At 33.1% G+C, this 17494-nt stretch overlaps 1 protein-coding gene across 3 annotated transcripts in view; it reads right to left on the bottom strand.

Annotated features, from left to right (window-relative positions):
• The window catches only part of asrij (OCIA domain-containing protein asrij), a 38667-nt gene that overhangs the window by 9003 nt on the left and 12170 nt on the right, over nucleotides 1-17494 (bottom strand). For 2 of the 3 annotated variants that reach the window (XM_035377259.2, XM_085826642.1), the window contains exons 5-7: nucleotides 16373-16502; nucleotides 13341-13507; nucleotides 11571-11774 (exon numbers count right to left, since the gene is read on the bottom strand). In XM_035377259.2, coding sequence (XP_035233150.1) covers nucleotides 11571-11774; nucleotides 13341-13507; nucleotides 16373-16502 — 501 coding nt within the window. The remainder of the gene's footprint in view (nucleotides 1-11570; nucleotides 11775-13340; nucleotides 13508-16372; nucleotides 16503-17494) is intronic. The other variant, XM_035377261.2, reaches the window with a different exon arrangement.

The raw sequence follows: 17494 nt of genomic DNA, 5'->3' as shown, positions 1-17494 counted from the left end.
GTAATGCAAAAACTGCTCAAAATGCTAAATACTCGCTTGGTTGCAGCATTAGTGTCAGGAAGACAAAAGAAAAACTATTACAAGAAAAACAATTTTAAAGCATTTGAACAAGCAATCTGGCTTTATTAAAATATGCAGTCATTTCCTTCCACCTATGACCTGGGCACATCTTATTTTTTTACAATTCCAATATTTTCCCCTCTATGATGTATTGTTTAAGGTAAACATATTCCTCATACGTATCAATTTCAAATAATTTATGATTTGGTGTCATTTTATTAATTAATAAAAAAGGCTGTTTCAACTTGACTCCAAAACCTGATTTCATTTAATATGATCCAGCTGTATGTTTACATCTCTTGAAATACTTTTTTCTCCATTTCTCCAAATAAGTAAGAGCAGTTTGATAAAATGAAACAGTAGCTTCTCAAAATTCAATAACTTCGTATTAAACACATCTTCATTCTCCACACATTTTTCTAGAGTTTTTTAACATTTATTGGAATAAAATTATCCTCTATCTTGCTCAGTATTGAAACTTTGAGAGCATTCATTGAAGCAATTACGTCAAAGACAGACACAGTTTAATTTTCAATTGCTGTAATAACTTTATGAAATATTGAAGCCCAAGTGTAAACAAAATGTAGCCAAGCTTCTGCCACTGGATTTTCAAAGAGTTTTAAAATAAGCATGGGACATTTTTCTTGGGACCAAAAATCAGCCTTCAGTGGTAAAAGCATTTAGAGTACCCTTTCAATGGCAGGAAGTAATGCTAATCATCTTGTTTGTGAATATCCAAGTATCATTGAAAAATCGGTTTCTACGAAGTTGCAGAAGTTTTTCAATGTTTCTACTCTAACAATGTAAGTTTTAAAATATATCTCAGAAATAATCATTTCTGTATCAACTGGCAAAATATCAGTTGATGTTCTTATAGTATTATAGATAATATATGCTGCATATCTAACTCCAATTAGTTGAGGTTTCATTTCAGTTTAACAGAAACATTTTCTCCATGTCTATCAAACTCCATAACTCTAATCTATAAGTCTAAGAAGTACTGGAAAAAGTTTTATTTCCTTGTGATTGGACGCATCAGTTAAGATTGAAACAAATGTACATTTTTTCCAAATCATTGTGTAAAGATCTTAAAGTGAAAAACATATTTAGTATTACTGCTTTGGCTTTGGTTCGCACGCATGTGAATTTAAGCTCAAATGCCACTTGGAGTGTCTTGGACATACAATACATAGAACTAAAGCTATGGTTTTTGCAAATAGTATGGTATACAAAAGTAATGCAGCTAATTCTTCTTCCTCAAAACCCATTTTCTACTGTTTGAAGAAATTCTTTAACGATGAGCTAGATGTAACAGCAGAGTTTGACAATTTTATGTTTATTACTATTTATAAGAAGTTTAATATCTCTGCATCCACCCTGCCTTATTGAAACTTCTGCAGAACATGTATTGTACCATACATCAGAACCACTTACAGTTTTTCAATAAACAGGTATTACCCCCCCCCCCCACGGGGTTGACTCAGGCGAATGCCTGGCAAGTACTGGTTAGGATCTGTACCTAGGCAGTCTTAACCAAGGGGGCATAATAACAGACTTCACGGAAGGCCTGAGGGCTCTCAGGACAGAGAAAGGCTTGGCAGGGACCGTGCTGGTACTGCCTTGTCTGCCCTTGCTCTGTGGGGTCGCAACATTGTCGATTTAACAAGGGCGGGGTGGCATTAATCCTGTTTGGCTCCTATTAGGTTGCATTAGATCAGGAGCTGTCTCGTTCCAACAGTGTTGTAGGTCTTTGTCAAATGTACACTTTCTTTTTTTGAAACCATTACTAAAAAAAATTAATGGTAAAAATAAATAGTAAATTAAACTGCAGTAAAACATACCCTTAGCACGTATGTAACACACCGTTGATATTTAAAAAGTGTATGTCACTGCCAATTGGGAAACATCACTACACGTCATTGTTTCGTCAGAGTTTAGAAATTTTGTTTAACTCTTACGCAAAATCACAATGACAGCGTAAAAATTTTACGATCTAACTGTGATGAACGTAAGAAGGTTTTAGATGTATAGATTTGCAATTAGATTTTAGCAAATAACAAAAGAAGTATTTTTAAATGCCATGGCAAATAAGGGGTCTAAGGGGATGATACATACTAATATATATAATGCATTGCTGATAATTAAAAAATATATGTATGTGTTATAAATTCAAATCACAATCAAATTAATATATCAATTAAATTGCAGTGCTAAATAAAAAAATTGCAGTGCTGTCTGTAAGTGAAAGTCTGAACTGCAGCTGTGAGCAAAAATTCTGTGTATGTTTAAGGGCTGTGGAGAGAAATACAGGAATAAGAAATAGAACTCTGCCACTACAATTTTTCTAAAGTAAACGTTAGATGAGATATCCATGTTTATGCAACCAGTATGGCCAGCATCTCTTTAACTTATGCTTGTATTCTCAGTTTGTATTCTACACTACTTAAATAAATATATGCATTTAAACTTTTACATTCTCACACTACAGGCCCACTTTAAATTCATACAGCAAACAACTCTGAATGAGCACCTTTGATATGTCTATTTCAATCAGTCACTGTGTGAGGTTATGTTTGAAGTACTGATGCAGTGCGCTTTTATACTGTATTTTAGACAATTTGGGATAAATGCTATAAATTCGGGACTAAAAACAGGTTGTAAAAAATGGGGATACGGACTGAAAATTTGGGACTGTCCAGAGATATTCGGGACATATGATAATCTTATTTAAGATTTATATCAGTGCCTGTATAACATAAGGGCAGTCAGAATTAAGTGTATGCAAATATACTATGCAATACTGTGCAGTGCAAATGGAATCTGATCGTTTCATCAGATATCTGGAAGTGTGCTCACCACATGTTTGCCAATGTCACTCTCTATGGCTGCTCTAAGGGCCTCAATGTTCAGCGCTTGTGACTGACTGCTGCATGGTGCATCACTAAGAGACATATCCCCCTGACCTGAACTTCTGGAACCATTGCCTAGCCGTTCATTCGTTAATGGCACCATCCCCACAGACCTGGCAAATTCGGCAACTTGATTCTGCTGCTGACAGGCCCACTTTAAATTCATACAGCAAACAACTCTGAATGAGCACCTTTGATATGTCTATTTCAATCAGTCACTGTGTGAGGTTATGTTTGAAGTACTGATGCAGTGCGCTTTTATACTCTTGGTCAATGTCCGGATTCCCATCCTAACCACTTCATCACCATGTTTGCTGACTATTTTTATGTTGGGGTTCACTCTTCCAATGTATATCAGGAAAGGCCAGAACTTTTTTGGTTACCTTGTATATTGATATTTTGGTAATGATGTAGTATTCAATTTACTGTTTTTAGTTAGTTGGCTTCAGATCTGTGGTTGGAATTGAGCTGAGATTCGTAATTACTCCTATTTTTATCAAGTAATTTCTAAAAGATGAATTGGTAGTGTAAAAAAAAAAAAAAATCTTTTAGACTGACTTGAATAATCATTCAGCCACTGCATTTACTAATTTAACCAAGTTTTGGCCCAAAGATATATTTTTAGATGGCTAGATTAAATGGCAGTAAAGTATTTTAAAATGATCTGCAATGCGTTCCAGAGTGATGAAACTGCATATGGGGTATGCGAAAAAATCACGAGTTTAAATGTCAGACGTTTCCCTCAACTGCTGCAGTAGTTATCTAGTAGTGGAAAGATGGTTTAAATTTTTCGTAATGCACTTTTAGTTCTTTCTTCAATTTCTTTAGAAAATACTAAAGTGATATAGGTTAATGAAGTTTTAATTGACTATATTTTATCCTTATAGATCTAGGTATTTTGCCATGATGCGGATTTTGTTCAAAATGTTTACAGCCAGTAGAAATTTGCACTTAAATATTTATATATACTATAAATAGATCACTGGGTGTTCAGTAATTTTTTTCCCCTTACTGCAGGCTAGTATCTTTTGGTCTTCTTTAGGTTGAGAATATGAATAGGTAAATATTCATTAACATGCAAGAAACAGATGAATATTTGTTTTCAAAGGAAATTGAAAATGATATCATTGCTATACCACCTGAAGTTGATAAACTGATGGACAAAGAAGAAACTGACAATGAGAATTTTAGTTCTTTATTTATAAGAGATATGGTGGAAAAGTTGAAGTAATATCAAAAGATGATGAATCTGAAAAAAATTAATTGCCTTCAACTTCTTAGGAAAACACTAAAAAGGATTAACAAGAGTGTGGCAGTTGCAACAAATTTTTATAACAGTGAATGCACTTCAAAAGTGAAAAGATAAGTAAGGAGAAAAAGAAAGGAACAATCTCACAACCAAATTTAATAAATATTTATAACAAATATATGGGAATGGTAGATCATCATGAATGGTTGTTAGAAAAGCAGAGTATTGCAATTAGGTGCTTGTTATATGAATGTTTTTGGTGCTTGCTTATATGAATTACTGACATGGCATTAATGAATGCAAGCATTCTTTATAGAAATATCCATGGATCTAATTCTATGACAATGAAAGATTTTGTGAGAACCATAACTGTAAAATATTTGAAATTGTGGATTGGAAGAAAAATTTTAAAAGGTCAGTATTACAGCTTCCCTTCAACCTCAAGAAGTATTGTTAGTGATGATATTATGACAGGATAGATCAAAATATAGGCTGGTGAAATGCACTGACAATGCCTGTTTGCAGCTTGTCAATCAAGGCCTCTTTCATATAAAGTGCAATACTACTTTAAAAAAATAGTTTTAGAAAATTTCAAACCAAAATTGTAACTACTAACTAACTTTATATCAATATTATATTTATTGCATTTTTCAGTTTTCATTCTACAAGCTTTGTATATGTTTTCTCCGATTTTATTTCTTTTAAAAGCGTTAGAAACTGAATGTCATATTTAAGAGTTGTATTTATTATTGTATTTAATTATTATTGTGCAAGCTATTTTTTACATGTTTCTAACTATTTTGAAATATGCATGTTTTTAAATTTTTGCTTTTATCTATTTTTTTCATTTTTAAAATTTTTTTTTTAAATACTACTAATTTGTCTGTTCTATACTAAAAAATATAATGCCAACACCCAATAATATATTTTTAGTATGTCACTTCTTTTTAAAGCTATTTGCAGTTTGGGTAAATTTGGATCATAATATTCAATTGAATGCAAAATACCTCAGATTCAAGATTTTTATTCAACTGCTTCCAGAAAAAATAATTTGAGCACTAATGGTTTAATACAATTATCTAAAAAAGACCGGGATTAGTTTTTTTTAAACTTACAATGTTATAAAAAGATGGCTTATGTTCAGAAAAAAATTGCTTGGATCATTAAAATAAATAAAAGTTCACCACAAAAATAATTTTGGAGCATTTGACAAGCAACTTTTCAAGAAATGCATATTCCTAAAAGTAATAGAATGCATACTAAACTTTTACCATGTTTTAACATACTTCTACAATGCTAAGTACATTCATAAAGGAAAACAATAATTTATTGAGATTTTTATTCAAGTACCTACAACTGCAAGATTAACAAGTGATTCAAATGAATAGCTTCACAAGATATTTCTTAAATTACACTAACTTTCTGTGGCTAATTAACACATGAATAGGGTTCATGCTGTTTTGAGTTAGAAACTGATCTCTCTAAAGGTGCAGGTACCTTTACGAAGGTTTCAATCTTTCCGGATAATGGTGAACCTGAATAAAGGTACTGGCAGCTTTATGCCAGGACATATTTATGACACAAAAATATACATTTGGGGATATACAATGGGTAGTTTTATATTATGTTATGGATCTAGTCACAGTTAATGAGTTTATATAATAAATAATTGGGTAATAAAGTAATATACATATTGGGATATGATTTCACACAGTCTACATATTTGTGATATAAATTATTTGACCTATACTGTAATGTCATATCTTTTAACATGAAAAAAATAATATAGAACTGAAGAGTAGGATATAAATTAATATAAAAATTAGATACTAGTTGGTCAACCAGTATCCAACGATCTATCTTCAAAATACCGTCCATCATTCTTGTTCATGCGAGCACCTGGCAACTCTAAATGCTATTCTGGATTCTTACACAAAGATGACGCTTTTATTTTTCTACAATCCCTCCTTCTCACCCTCTTTTTTTTTGAGGGGGGGAGGAGGGCATAGGAAAGGCACAGATTATTTTACTTATTAACCCAAAGGGGCAATTTGCCCTGAAGGGCTATTAATTTCACCTTAGCATTTAACATTGATTCACTAAAAATGGCATTTCACTTTTCAAATTGTTGCCACCAAATATTAGAGCCTAGTATTATATTTAAAGAAATTAAATAATGAAGAATCTGTATGAATGCATGTGTGTTTCTTGTACTGTGAAAAAACATTACCTAGAGACATCAAATTTTGGATAACGCAGTCCTTCACTCAAATATGGATATCTGGAGGCCCAAATTTGAAATTTGTTTTATTTTTTGATTAACAAACTCAACAATTTCAAAGGGAGCAATAGCAACACTGACAGTTTTTTTACAGCGTGCGAAACTGTGTATCGGAAATTCTGAAGTTCTCTTCTAAAATTATTTTGTGATATAGCTGTTGAATTGAATTTTATGGTTTAAGTACGATGGACATGATATTATGAATAGAGCTAACACACAAAACGTTAAAAAAAAAGCCCCTTTGGGTGTAATATAAAATCTAAAAGCTTTCAGATTTTATTTACTTTCTTATGTCAGCCTTGATCCTGAGACTGCCATCCACATGCAAAGAATAGAACACATATGGAGTTGACAAAATGAATGAATAAACGGAACATGGTACAGCTCATTATCACTTTTGTTTTTTCATGGGACCAAAGGATTATTAGCAGGTTGTAGCATCTGATTTCGAGAGCATCAGTACTCTTATACCCGTGAACCTCTGTGAACGAGAGTAGAGTAGAATGTAATGTAACTGCGTAAATAGCGCTTCGCTGCTGTCTTATGAGTTAGTTAGAAATAAATGTTTGTGCCGTGAACTAGTCTGTTTTGGTTGCGTCATGCACTTCAATGAACCCACACCTGCAGACATAACATAGTTGGCAATGAGGTTGTGTGAGAAGAAAATTGTTCCCGACTTGGCGCACTCGGTTACATGCGTAAAGTAGTAGCAAAACCGAAATTTGGATTTAGGGGATTCCCCCAAAACTGCAAAAGGTAGGAAAGTTATTTGATTTTTATTTTGAAAGGATGGAAAAGTTAATTGAAGAATTGATAAAGCAGAATGAAGCTTTAATGGTCGCACTGCAAGAGAAATCGGAACATAAACAAGACAAAATTTCTGTTTCCTTTGATAAGTTCGATGAAACAGTAGAAAATTTTGATTTGTTCATAGAATGATTTGAGGCTTTTTTGGACATTCAAAATGTTCCAGAGGCAAAAGCATGGGAAAGTTCTGATCTCAAGCTTGAATGCGAACTTGTACAATTTGTTGAAAAATTTACTCTCTCCGGATAATCCTTCAGATAAAAATTTTCCAGAACTAAAAAAGGTTCTTAAGGATCATTTAAATCCTAAAGCTTTAATAATACCTAGTCAGCACATGTTTATTAATAGAAAACAGCATGAGGGAGAATCAATTAGTAGTTATGTCACTGAATTACGATTGTTAGCGATTCCTTGTGAATATAAAGAGGATATGTTAAATACAATGTTAAGGGATGTTTTCGTTAGCGATCTACGAGATTGTAATATCTTAGATTGATTATTTCAGGAAGATGATATCGATTTAGAGAAAACATTAAAGATAGCCTTGGCGATGGAAAAGGCGGTTAAGGGTGCAAATGAGATTATAGGAAATTCCGTAGAACTGAAAGTACTTAAAACCAAGAAAAATAAGTCCAAACCGCAGAAACAAAAACCTTGTTGCTAAGAATAATAAAGGTAAAAATGAAACTTGTTCGCATTGCTTAGGAGCAAATCACAATAAAAACAACTATAAATTTGCAACAAGTGAATGCCGCTTTTGTAAAAAAATTGGACATATCGAAAGGGCGTATTATTTGCTTAAAAAAACCCGACAGGTTAAACAAAAGAAAGTTGAGGCAAATAATGATTATGATTCGAAAAATGAGGTCTCCATCTATGGATTTAGCTCCAGAACGCACATGTTAAGAGAGGAAGAGCTGAAAAGACCACCAATAATGGTTCAAGTTAAAATTGAAAATAAACCAGTTAGCATGGAACTTGATACTGGGGGAAGAGTTTCGGTACTGTCTATAAATAAATTTACAAAAATTTCCAATAAAAAGATTCAGCCTACAAATTTAGTTTTTAAAACTTACAGGGGTGATAAGGTGGTATCTTTAGGATATGTTCCTGTTAAAGTTGAATACCAAGGTCAAAAATTAGTTTTAAATTTATACATTGTGAAGAACAATTTGGACACAATCTTCAGCCGAGAATGGCTGTATAAAATCAATCTCGATTGGAATGCCATCAAAACATTGAAAACTCCTAATGAATTGAATTTAAAAACATTGCTTGAGGAGTATAAGGAAATTTTTGACGGTAAATTAGGTGAAATTAACAATCACGAAGTAAAACTAAATTTGAAACCTAATACTCAACCAATATTTTGTAGGCCATGACCGGTACCTTTAGCATTAAAAAACAGAGTTGAATCAGAAATTGATCGGCTCAAGAAAGAGGGTATCATTGAGCGGGTTGAGACTTCAGAATGGGCAACACCAGTTGTGCCAATTGTTAAATCTGATGGTTCCATTAGGCTTTGTGCTGATTATTCTGTGACTCTGAATCCTAATTTGGAAGTGCTACAGCATCCATTACCAAAACTCGAAGAAATATTTTCCTGCCTTAATGGAAGTAAAAATTTTTCGAAACTTGATTTCAGTCATGCTTATCTACAAATGAAGGTGCATCCGGAGAGCCAATGATTATTAACAATAAACACGCATAAGGGGTTGTATATTTGTAAATGCTTAATGTATGGATTACATGCTGTCCCAGCTATTTGGCAGCGCTATGTTGAGGAATTATTTCAGGGGATCGAAGAAATTAAAATTTTTATGGATGATGCTCGAGTGACAGGACCGGATGATCTCATTTAAAAGCATTGAAAATATTTTTAAAAAAATGCAAGGAGCACGGCCTAAAATTAAACTTAACTAAGAGTAAATTTTTTCAAAATGAGATTCAATTAGGCATAAAATTGAGGGCATAAAATTGATGCCGATGGATTACATAAAACGGATGAAAAGATTTCGGCAATTGCTAATGCCCCTACGCCGAAAGGCGGCCAAGACATCAAAAGTTTTTTGGGATTAGTGAATTTTTATGCCAAATTTTGCCCTAATTTGGCAACTTTGACACATCTTTTAAATAATTTAACAAAAAAAGATGTTAAATGGAGTTGGTCAAAAAACTGCCAACTCGCTTTTGAAAAAATGAAAAAGGAAATTTGTTCAGAGTTTTAATGCATTACAATCCCACATTACTGTTGATGCTAGCTTCTAATGCATCTCCGGTAGGTCTTGGGTTAGTGCTCTCGCATGTTTTGTCTGATGGAACAGAAAGGCCTATAGCATTCGCATCGAGAACACTGATTAACACAAAGCAGAAATACGCCCAAATCGATAAAGAAGCACTGTCAATTGTTTGGGCTGTCAAAAAGTTTTATCTATATCTAAAGGGGAGACGATTTTCTCTGGTGACAGATCATAAACCTTTAGTGGCTATTATTAAATCGAAAAGAGGACTTCCTATCCTCAAAGCCACCCGACTTTTACATTATGCTCTGATATTGCAGGCATATCAGTTTGATATTGTGTATCGAAATACCAGGAACACGGTAATGCTAACTGCCTGTCGTGCCTGCCTCTTAAGTCCGAAGATTTAAGCATTAAGGATGCCGTTGAAATATTCCAACTCTCCCAAATTGAAACTCTTCCGGTAACAGCTAAGGAGATAGCTCAGGAAACGCGAGCTGATGAAGAATTAAATCGTCTTTATATGAAATTAAAATCTGGAGAAAGTTTGGAAGGTAGGGAAGCAGAGTACACCTTACAAGATGACTGTATAATGAGTAGTTAGAGGATAGTTGTTCCGAAAAAACTCCGAGTTAAAATTCTCGAAGAGTTACACGAAGAACATTTAGGAATCGTTAAAATGAAGGCAATCGCCAGATACTACGTCTTTTGGAAGGGAATTGATCATGATATTGAAAAAATTCCTAGGAACTGTGTCGATTGTTTTAAGTTCAAATCATATTCAAGTAAGGGCAAGAGTCCATCACTGGGAATATCCAAGTGCGCCTTGGGAACGCATTCACGTAGATTTTGCAGGCCCTATTTTTGAACGAATGTTCTTGATTATCATTCACGCACATTCTAAATGGCTAGAAGTGTATACCTTAAAGTCAACAAATTTCTTTCAGACAATTGAATGTTTGAGAGACTGTTTTGCAAGATACGGACTGCCTTTAGTTCACATCGGGGGAATTTGAAACTTTTATAAGGAATAATGGAATTAAACACAAAACGTGTGCTCCATTTAAACCAGCAAGTAATGCACAAGCAGAGCGGTACATTTACACCGTCAAACAAGCATTGTGTGCAATGCAAGGTTATCCAGGAAATATTAAGCAAAAACTTGCCATATTCCTCATGAATTATAGAAAGGCACCGAACATGACAACCTTGTTAAGTCCAGCAATGTTATTCTTAAAAAGATAAATTAGAACTCGAATTGATTTAGTTGTTCCAAATCTTAAAAGAAGAGTGAAAGAATGCATTCGAAGGAATACTTATGATTTCAAAGACAGAAATTTTGAGATCGGAGAAAAGGTTGCCATTCAGGATTATAGATCGGCAAATTCCCAATGGAAAACTGGCAGAGTGACAAACAAGGATGGAGTGCTGCATTATACCATTGACGTTCAAGGAACTTTACTGTGCAGGCACGTCGATCAGATCAGATCGGTAAAGAGCGAGGTTCCGCCTGCACCGGTAATCTATGAACCTTGTATGGCTGCTACTTCAGATGGCAACGTGAAGCCTCAGGCTCCGGACAAGGACATTGAACAAAGAAGTGAAGCGGTGCAAACTTCAGCAGGACTTACAACATCGTCAGTTCCAAGGAAAACTGAGCCACTCATTCCAGTTAATTCTGATAAAGAGTTCAGCAACCCCAGCCAAGACTTTAACGATCTTCGCGCATCTGCAAAGCTTCTCAGAGATTAAATCTCTAAATAAGTGGGGAGGGATGTAGCATCTGATTTCAAGAGTATCAGTACTCTTATACCCGAGAACCTCTGTGAGCGAGAGTAGAGTAGAATGTAATATAACTGCATAAATAGCACATCGTTGCTGTCTTATGAGTTAGTTAGAAATAAATGTTTGTGTCGTGAACTAGTCTGTTTTGATTGCGTCATGCACTTCAATGAACCTCACCTGCAGACATAACACAGGTATTGGCAGGTACTACATAACCAACAAGCACTGAAATTCATTACCTTCAGAACCAGTATTATATCGCCTTTGTCCCATATCAGGATTAGCCCATGGTCTCGGAATTGGAGGTGAAGACTGATCTGTTCTTGATGTTTGGGACTGCCTGCTTTGTCTTTCAAATTCCTCTCTATTTCGCTTCCGCAATTCATCATAAGTTATACTTGTATTTTGTTGTTCATTTTCATCAGAGAAAGATAAATTTTCCCCTTGATAGAAAATGTATTTAATTAGTATATAGGAAAAGAATCAAATTTGTAAATGGTTTTAAAATTGCAATCAGTTATTAATTCTTGGATTATGATGGGTGTGTGATTATAAAATGAAAGTGTACTTTAACTAAAACACTATCTCAAATCTAATTGAAATATTCTTCAGTGACTCATAACTGATCATAGATATTTCTTAAATGGAAAGAGAATTTTCTAATAAAGATTATAAAATCTTCACTTTACTTCTTAAAATTATGAAATGCAACAAAAACCATATAAAATAGAAAACTAAAAAATAAGAAATTTAGAATTTTTAATTCATAAATAGCATATTGTGCAAAAAGAAAAATTCAGCAAAAATATTTTTCTTTAATTTCTATGCTTAAAAATAATGTTTTATGTATTTCTCTATTAAAGGCTCTCTGTCCCTACCTTTTTTGCTACATATAAAATGCTTAATTTTGCTGGTTTATCTGGGAATAAATTTTGATACAAAATTACAAAGCTTCAGTTTTTAATTGTGTTTTTGCATAATTTTCTCTGTCCCATTCAAAGTAATTTTACTTTCTTTTTTTAGAGAGGTATATATATATATTTACATATATCAACTATACCCAATTAATCGACCAGGAACAGTTGGGACCAGTTCCTAATTAACTGATTCTGTTTAAAAAAATTTTGGTTGTTTAGAGCAGAACAGTGAAAAAATTACTATGACAAACTATTACATTAAAAAAGAAAAAAATATTTATAGAAAAGAAAAATCTATAACAGCAGTGATAGTACATAATGTTACAGTATTTCGGTATTGTTTTTTTAAGTTACAGTAATTAATTAAATTACTAATAATTCAGAATATATAAATACTGTACAATACAGAAATAAAATGCTTTATTAATTTTTAATACAAGTTAAAAGTCAATGACAGTGTTATATTTTTCTTTAATATCATTTACATCTTAATTTCTTCATTTCTAATGATATTTATTCCTCTGTTATTTTCAGTGTGTGTAATTTAATACTGATAAATAATTAAATAAATCATAGCCTCCAGATCAAAGTGCTTGAAAACATAGATATGCTAACAGTATTTTTCAAGTTATAATATGGATTTTCCTCTTTGCAAAATTTTTTCTTAACTACTCATGGATTGACCCTTATTTTAACTGTGAACATCAACCCTGGAAACATGAGAGTTGGCTGTATAATTCTCATATAGCTTACCATTATAATATCTGAAATTTTCAAGAACTGTAATACCCTCAATAAAACTGCAAATGATATTAAAATATTATCTAATTAATTTTTTTTCTTCTTTCATCATCAATAAATATTAATTCTACTCATTTATTGTGGTTTTCAAATCTAGTTTTTATAAATATTAGCATTTTTTCCCCAAAAATGTGCAGGGGAGATTCAAGATATTTTAGGTATATATATATGATATACTTTTATTAATGCACTCCACTTAGATATATTTGCCATTTAAAATTAAGTGACATTAAAATTTAATTTAAGTATATTTATTAGTAAAATAGAGAAATACTTTATGTACAAACTTACTATCAGTAGACGGTCTTCCAAGATCATCTAATCCAGAATACTGCACATTTTTATCAACATCTAAATTCAAAGAACCGGCACTAGAATGATAATTATCACTAGATGGGAAGCTAAAGCTGTCATCTTTAAACACAGTATCATCACTAGAACCCAAACCACTTTGAAACCTATTAAACAGCAAAATAAAATAAAATGGAACCAATGACACTAGTAAAATATATGCTGTAAAACAGCTTAAATGCTCTTCACATTCGTTTACAAAATTGAAAATTGCATTTAAACTTGAAAATAACAAGAAGTAAAAAAGATTTTGAAGTATATAATATTAAGCAATTCACAATGAAATAAATATATAAAGTGGTACATATTGGATTTACCAACTATAAATAACAGACAATAATGGATCTTTAAAATAATATCTCATAAATATTCTTCTGCATGCACACACTGCTTAAGGCAACGTGGGAAGATTTCCGTGATGCATGTCTGCTGGAACAGCCACTAAGATAAAATACAGTACTTATGATAGGGAATTATTAGCAATATACACATCTATTTGGAAATGTGGATACATGCTAGAGGGACACAAATTTACAGTGTTTACTGATTACAAACCACCAATATTTGCTTTCAAACAAAAACCTGAAAAATGTTCCCCACATTAAAATTGTCAGCTAGATCTTATTTTGCCATTCACACCTGATATCCAATACATTAAAGGAACTGATAATATTGTTGCCGACACATTACCTCACATTCATGAAATTAAAATTAGAGGTCCTATTGATTACAAAAAAATTGCTCAAACACAAACACTAGATTATAGGGCCATCTGAAGAGCATCATTTACGAGACTCCCGTTGACTCACTGGAGGACCTTGTTGCACAACTATCTATTGCGGCTGCAAGCATGTGCGAAATGCCTGTTGTTTTTCAAAACGTTTGTCAATATATTTAGCTACGTTACCAAGCATGTATTACTGCTGGTGGTTGCAATTTTGAACATTTATTGTGAATACTGTATTTCTACACAGAATATAATTTTTAACAAACAAAATCTCCAGTTTTGTTTATTAACAATTCCATTCAAATGAAAATGTGCCTCATCTGTGAACCAGATGCAGCTCACATCAAATCTGTCGTTGTCGATCATTGTTAGAATCTGAACCCCAAAGTCAACCCTTTGTTGCACAGCTTTCATGGGTATGGCTTGATGACTTTGGATTTTGTATGGAAACAGCCGTAGGCTATTTTTAAATATTTTTTGTGTGCTCGTGTACTTCAAACCTGTAACATTGAATCAGTTTTGAAAACTGCGACGTGTTGCCGTAGGTCTATGTACTAATCAGTGAAATTCCAGAACCAAAATACATGTTGTTCAATGGAATACATTATTTCACTTTTTACGCTAGCCTCTTTTCACTAGCTAAAAGTTGTACTGATCACTTTTGACTTCGAAGAACATTTTAAAGGCTATTGATAGGCCATTGCGATTAGAGCACCATCTGTTAACGATTTTCATAACTAAATTTTTTAAACTTTTGTACACCATTTTTACAGTTTTGCTAATAAATGTACAGTTTACCACATAATTCTATCAATCTTTGTTGTAGAGATATTTAATTTTGAAATCAGGGCTTATTTGCTGATCACCCTGTATATATTTCATCTGATAATTTACCTGGTGATTATGGATTAAATGTATATCCTGAGGTGCAGTGAAGAAATGAACAAAATGATCATATATTTTGCAACAATTACTGAACTCAATAAAAGTATCAGATTAAAAATTGTAAATTAGCTACAGCCATAATTTATTTTTAGCCAAACATATGTAAGTAATTAGGTAATAAAAATGCAAATCAACTGCAGCAAAGTTCACTTTTGAGTATACATAGTGTTACAAAATGTACAGAAGCGGTGAGATAGCTTCCCCGCAAAGCAATTTTAGGGTTGCCACATATGGCGAGAAATTGCCTATTTGGCGACAAAATTGGCGATATGCCATGGACGGAAAGATAACCTTCTGGAACGAATTCTTACCGGTTTAGCCCAGAATGTTCTCGAACATGAGCCGAAAGCTATGTAAACCCTTCTGGTTTGCAGTCAGTTAGAGTGTACCTCGTCGAGAGGGCGAGTCTGTGTGCCTTGCATAGAGTGCGAGATAATTAGTATCGAGTTGGTGTCTCATCTAGCGAGTCAATCCCTGCGGAGTTTATCAAGTTGACAGCCGGGCAGCGAACGCCGAGTGGGTCGTCAAGTGCACCGAAAGAGTCTTGTAGTGTATCGCAGTAACGCATCGTCGATAGAGCGTGTTGAGCTCTGGGAACGACTAAATGGAAGAGTCGGGAGCCGTGCTCTGTGTGTCGTCGAGTGCATCACGAGTTGGAGCGTGGAGAGTCTCAAGAGTACATGGAGTTCCAGGAACGACCAAGCAGAGTTGGGAGCTGTACTATAGTGCTTTTACTGCATGAAAATTGCGAGAGGAAAATTATGTGAATAATTCAATTTCCACAGGATGTGGTTATAATGAGAGCAAAACAAATGAAAAATATTCATGAATAAACTATCATAGTATTATTTTTTAATTTATATCATTTACCTACATATAAAAATAAATAGTAACATTAATATTACACTATCTACTAAGCTATCTCCATTTCTACTTCCCTTTATCTTGATTATCGCTTAGTCTTATTGCTATCTACTGTTAATAACTAGGATTCAAATTATTTAATGCTGCTGGAAGTACTGTTTGTGTCATCGGGTTGTCTCTGGAATTTTGAATTCCATATTTAATAGATAGCCGATTGTGGATATTCAATAGGTATGTATTTAGCAGCTAATTTTAGCTGATAAAATTATTTTTGACCATATGGAATCAACTGTATTTTCTCAAACAAACTGGAAGTTCAAACTTAGTAAACCTGCCTAGTTGGATAACCTTTTCTGCAATAATTTGAGAATATGAGTGCAAAACGGAAGTATCAGGCGAAAAATTTTTAAAATACAAAATCTGCATATTTTCTTACGTTTCTGAAGTGTAGCCTCTTCTCTTTCGAATAGCATCTGCTATCTTACTATTTTCTAAACGTAAGAATTTATCTTCACATTTACTTCGGTATGAAATCTTTCCTACCAGCCAGCCAATGAAAGCTGCTCCTAAAAAATATATGTTTATTAATTATTATAAAAGAATTTAGACAATGACTGTAAAAATCTTTTTACAAACTGAACTCATATAGTATTTTTATTAGAAAGTGATAGTAAAATACTTAAAATAATGTACAGTTATAAATGATTTTCTGTCATATTTGTTGCTATTTCTATAATACAAGATGAAAATTATGCTCAGAATTGAAAAAAACTGTTCAGAATTATCACATATGATAATATGTTAATCATTGAGCCTTTCTCATTATCTTCCAACTTAGATAAGAAAAATTAAAAGCATATTTGAAAGCAAAAGTCTCTCAAATCACTCCAATAATAAAAAGTCTGAAATAAAATAAGTAATTTTTTGTCCATAATGAATTTTAAGACATGAATTGAAATACACTAATGCTAAAATACCACATTTTTCAAGATTGGATTTAGATTATGAAAAATCCACTAGAGCTATCTGCCTAATGGGTTTGATGCCTTTACGGAGGGCTTTTTTAGAGAAACTGGCTTGTATTCATGAGGAAAATTATGAGTACCCTCATCCTGATAGGTCGTTTGCAAGGATTTGAACCTAGGCCATACAACCAGCATTCAGCAGCGCCTCTCAGCTGATGGTGGACCCCAAAATTTTTAAGAATATTCCTTATATTCTCTTAACACTTTTCATACATTAATGGTTAATAATTATCTCAATCAGGGATATAATAATCTGTTGTTAAACTTACTTTAAAATTTACACAGCTTGGCCCTTCCCCCACCTTTTTTAAACATTACCCATAATCAATTTATTGTCTGCTTTCTTCGGAATGGCTTTTTCATCTGCTTTATGCTTTTTTGATTTAGAAGAGTTAAGTTCTGTTCCCTAAGCAGCTTTCTTCTATCATTTTTGGTTGCTTCCATTTGTTATTTGCTTTCCTTGACAATTACCTCATTAACTGCTTTATGAACTCTTTGTTTGCTTGAATTCTGTTACCTTACAAACTTTCATT

Source organism: Stegodyphus dumicola, chromosome 1, assembly GCF_044657685.1.
Source record: "Stegodyphus dumicola isolate Sdum_Otavi_A_Nest chromosome 1, ASM4465768v1".
NCBI lineage: Eukaryota > Metazoa > Arthropoda > Arachnida > Araneae > Eresidae > Stegodyphus > Stegodyphus dumicola.
The sequence above is the reverse complement of the archived record's forward strand: the minus strand, read 5'-3'. Positions and strand labels throughout refer to the sequence as shown.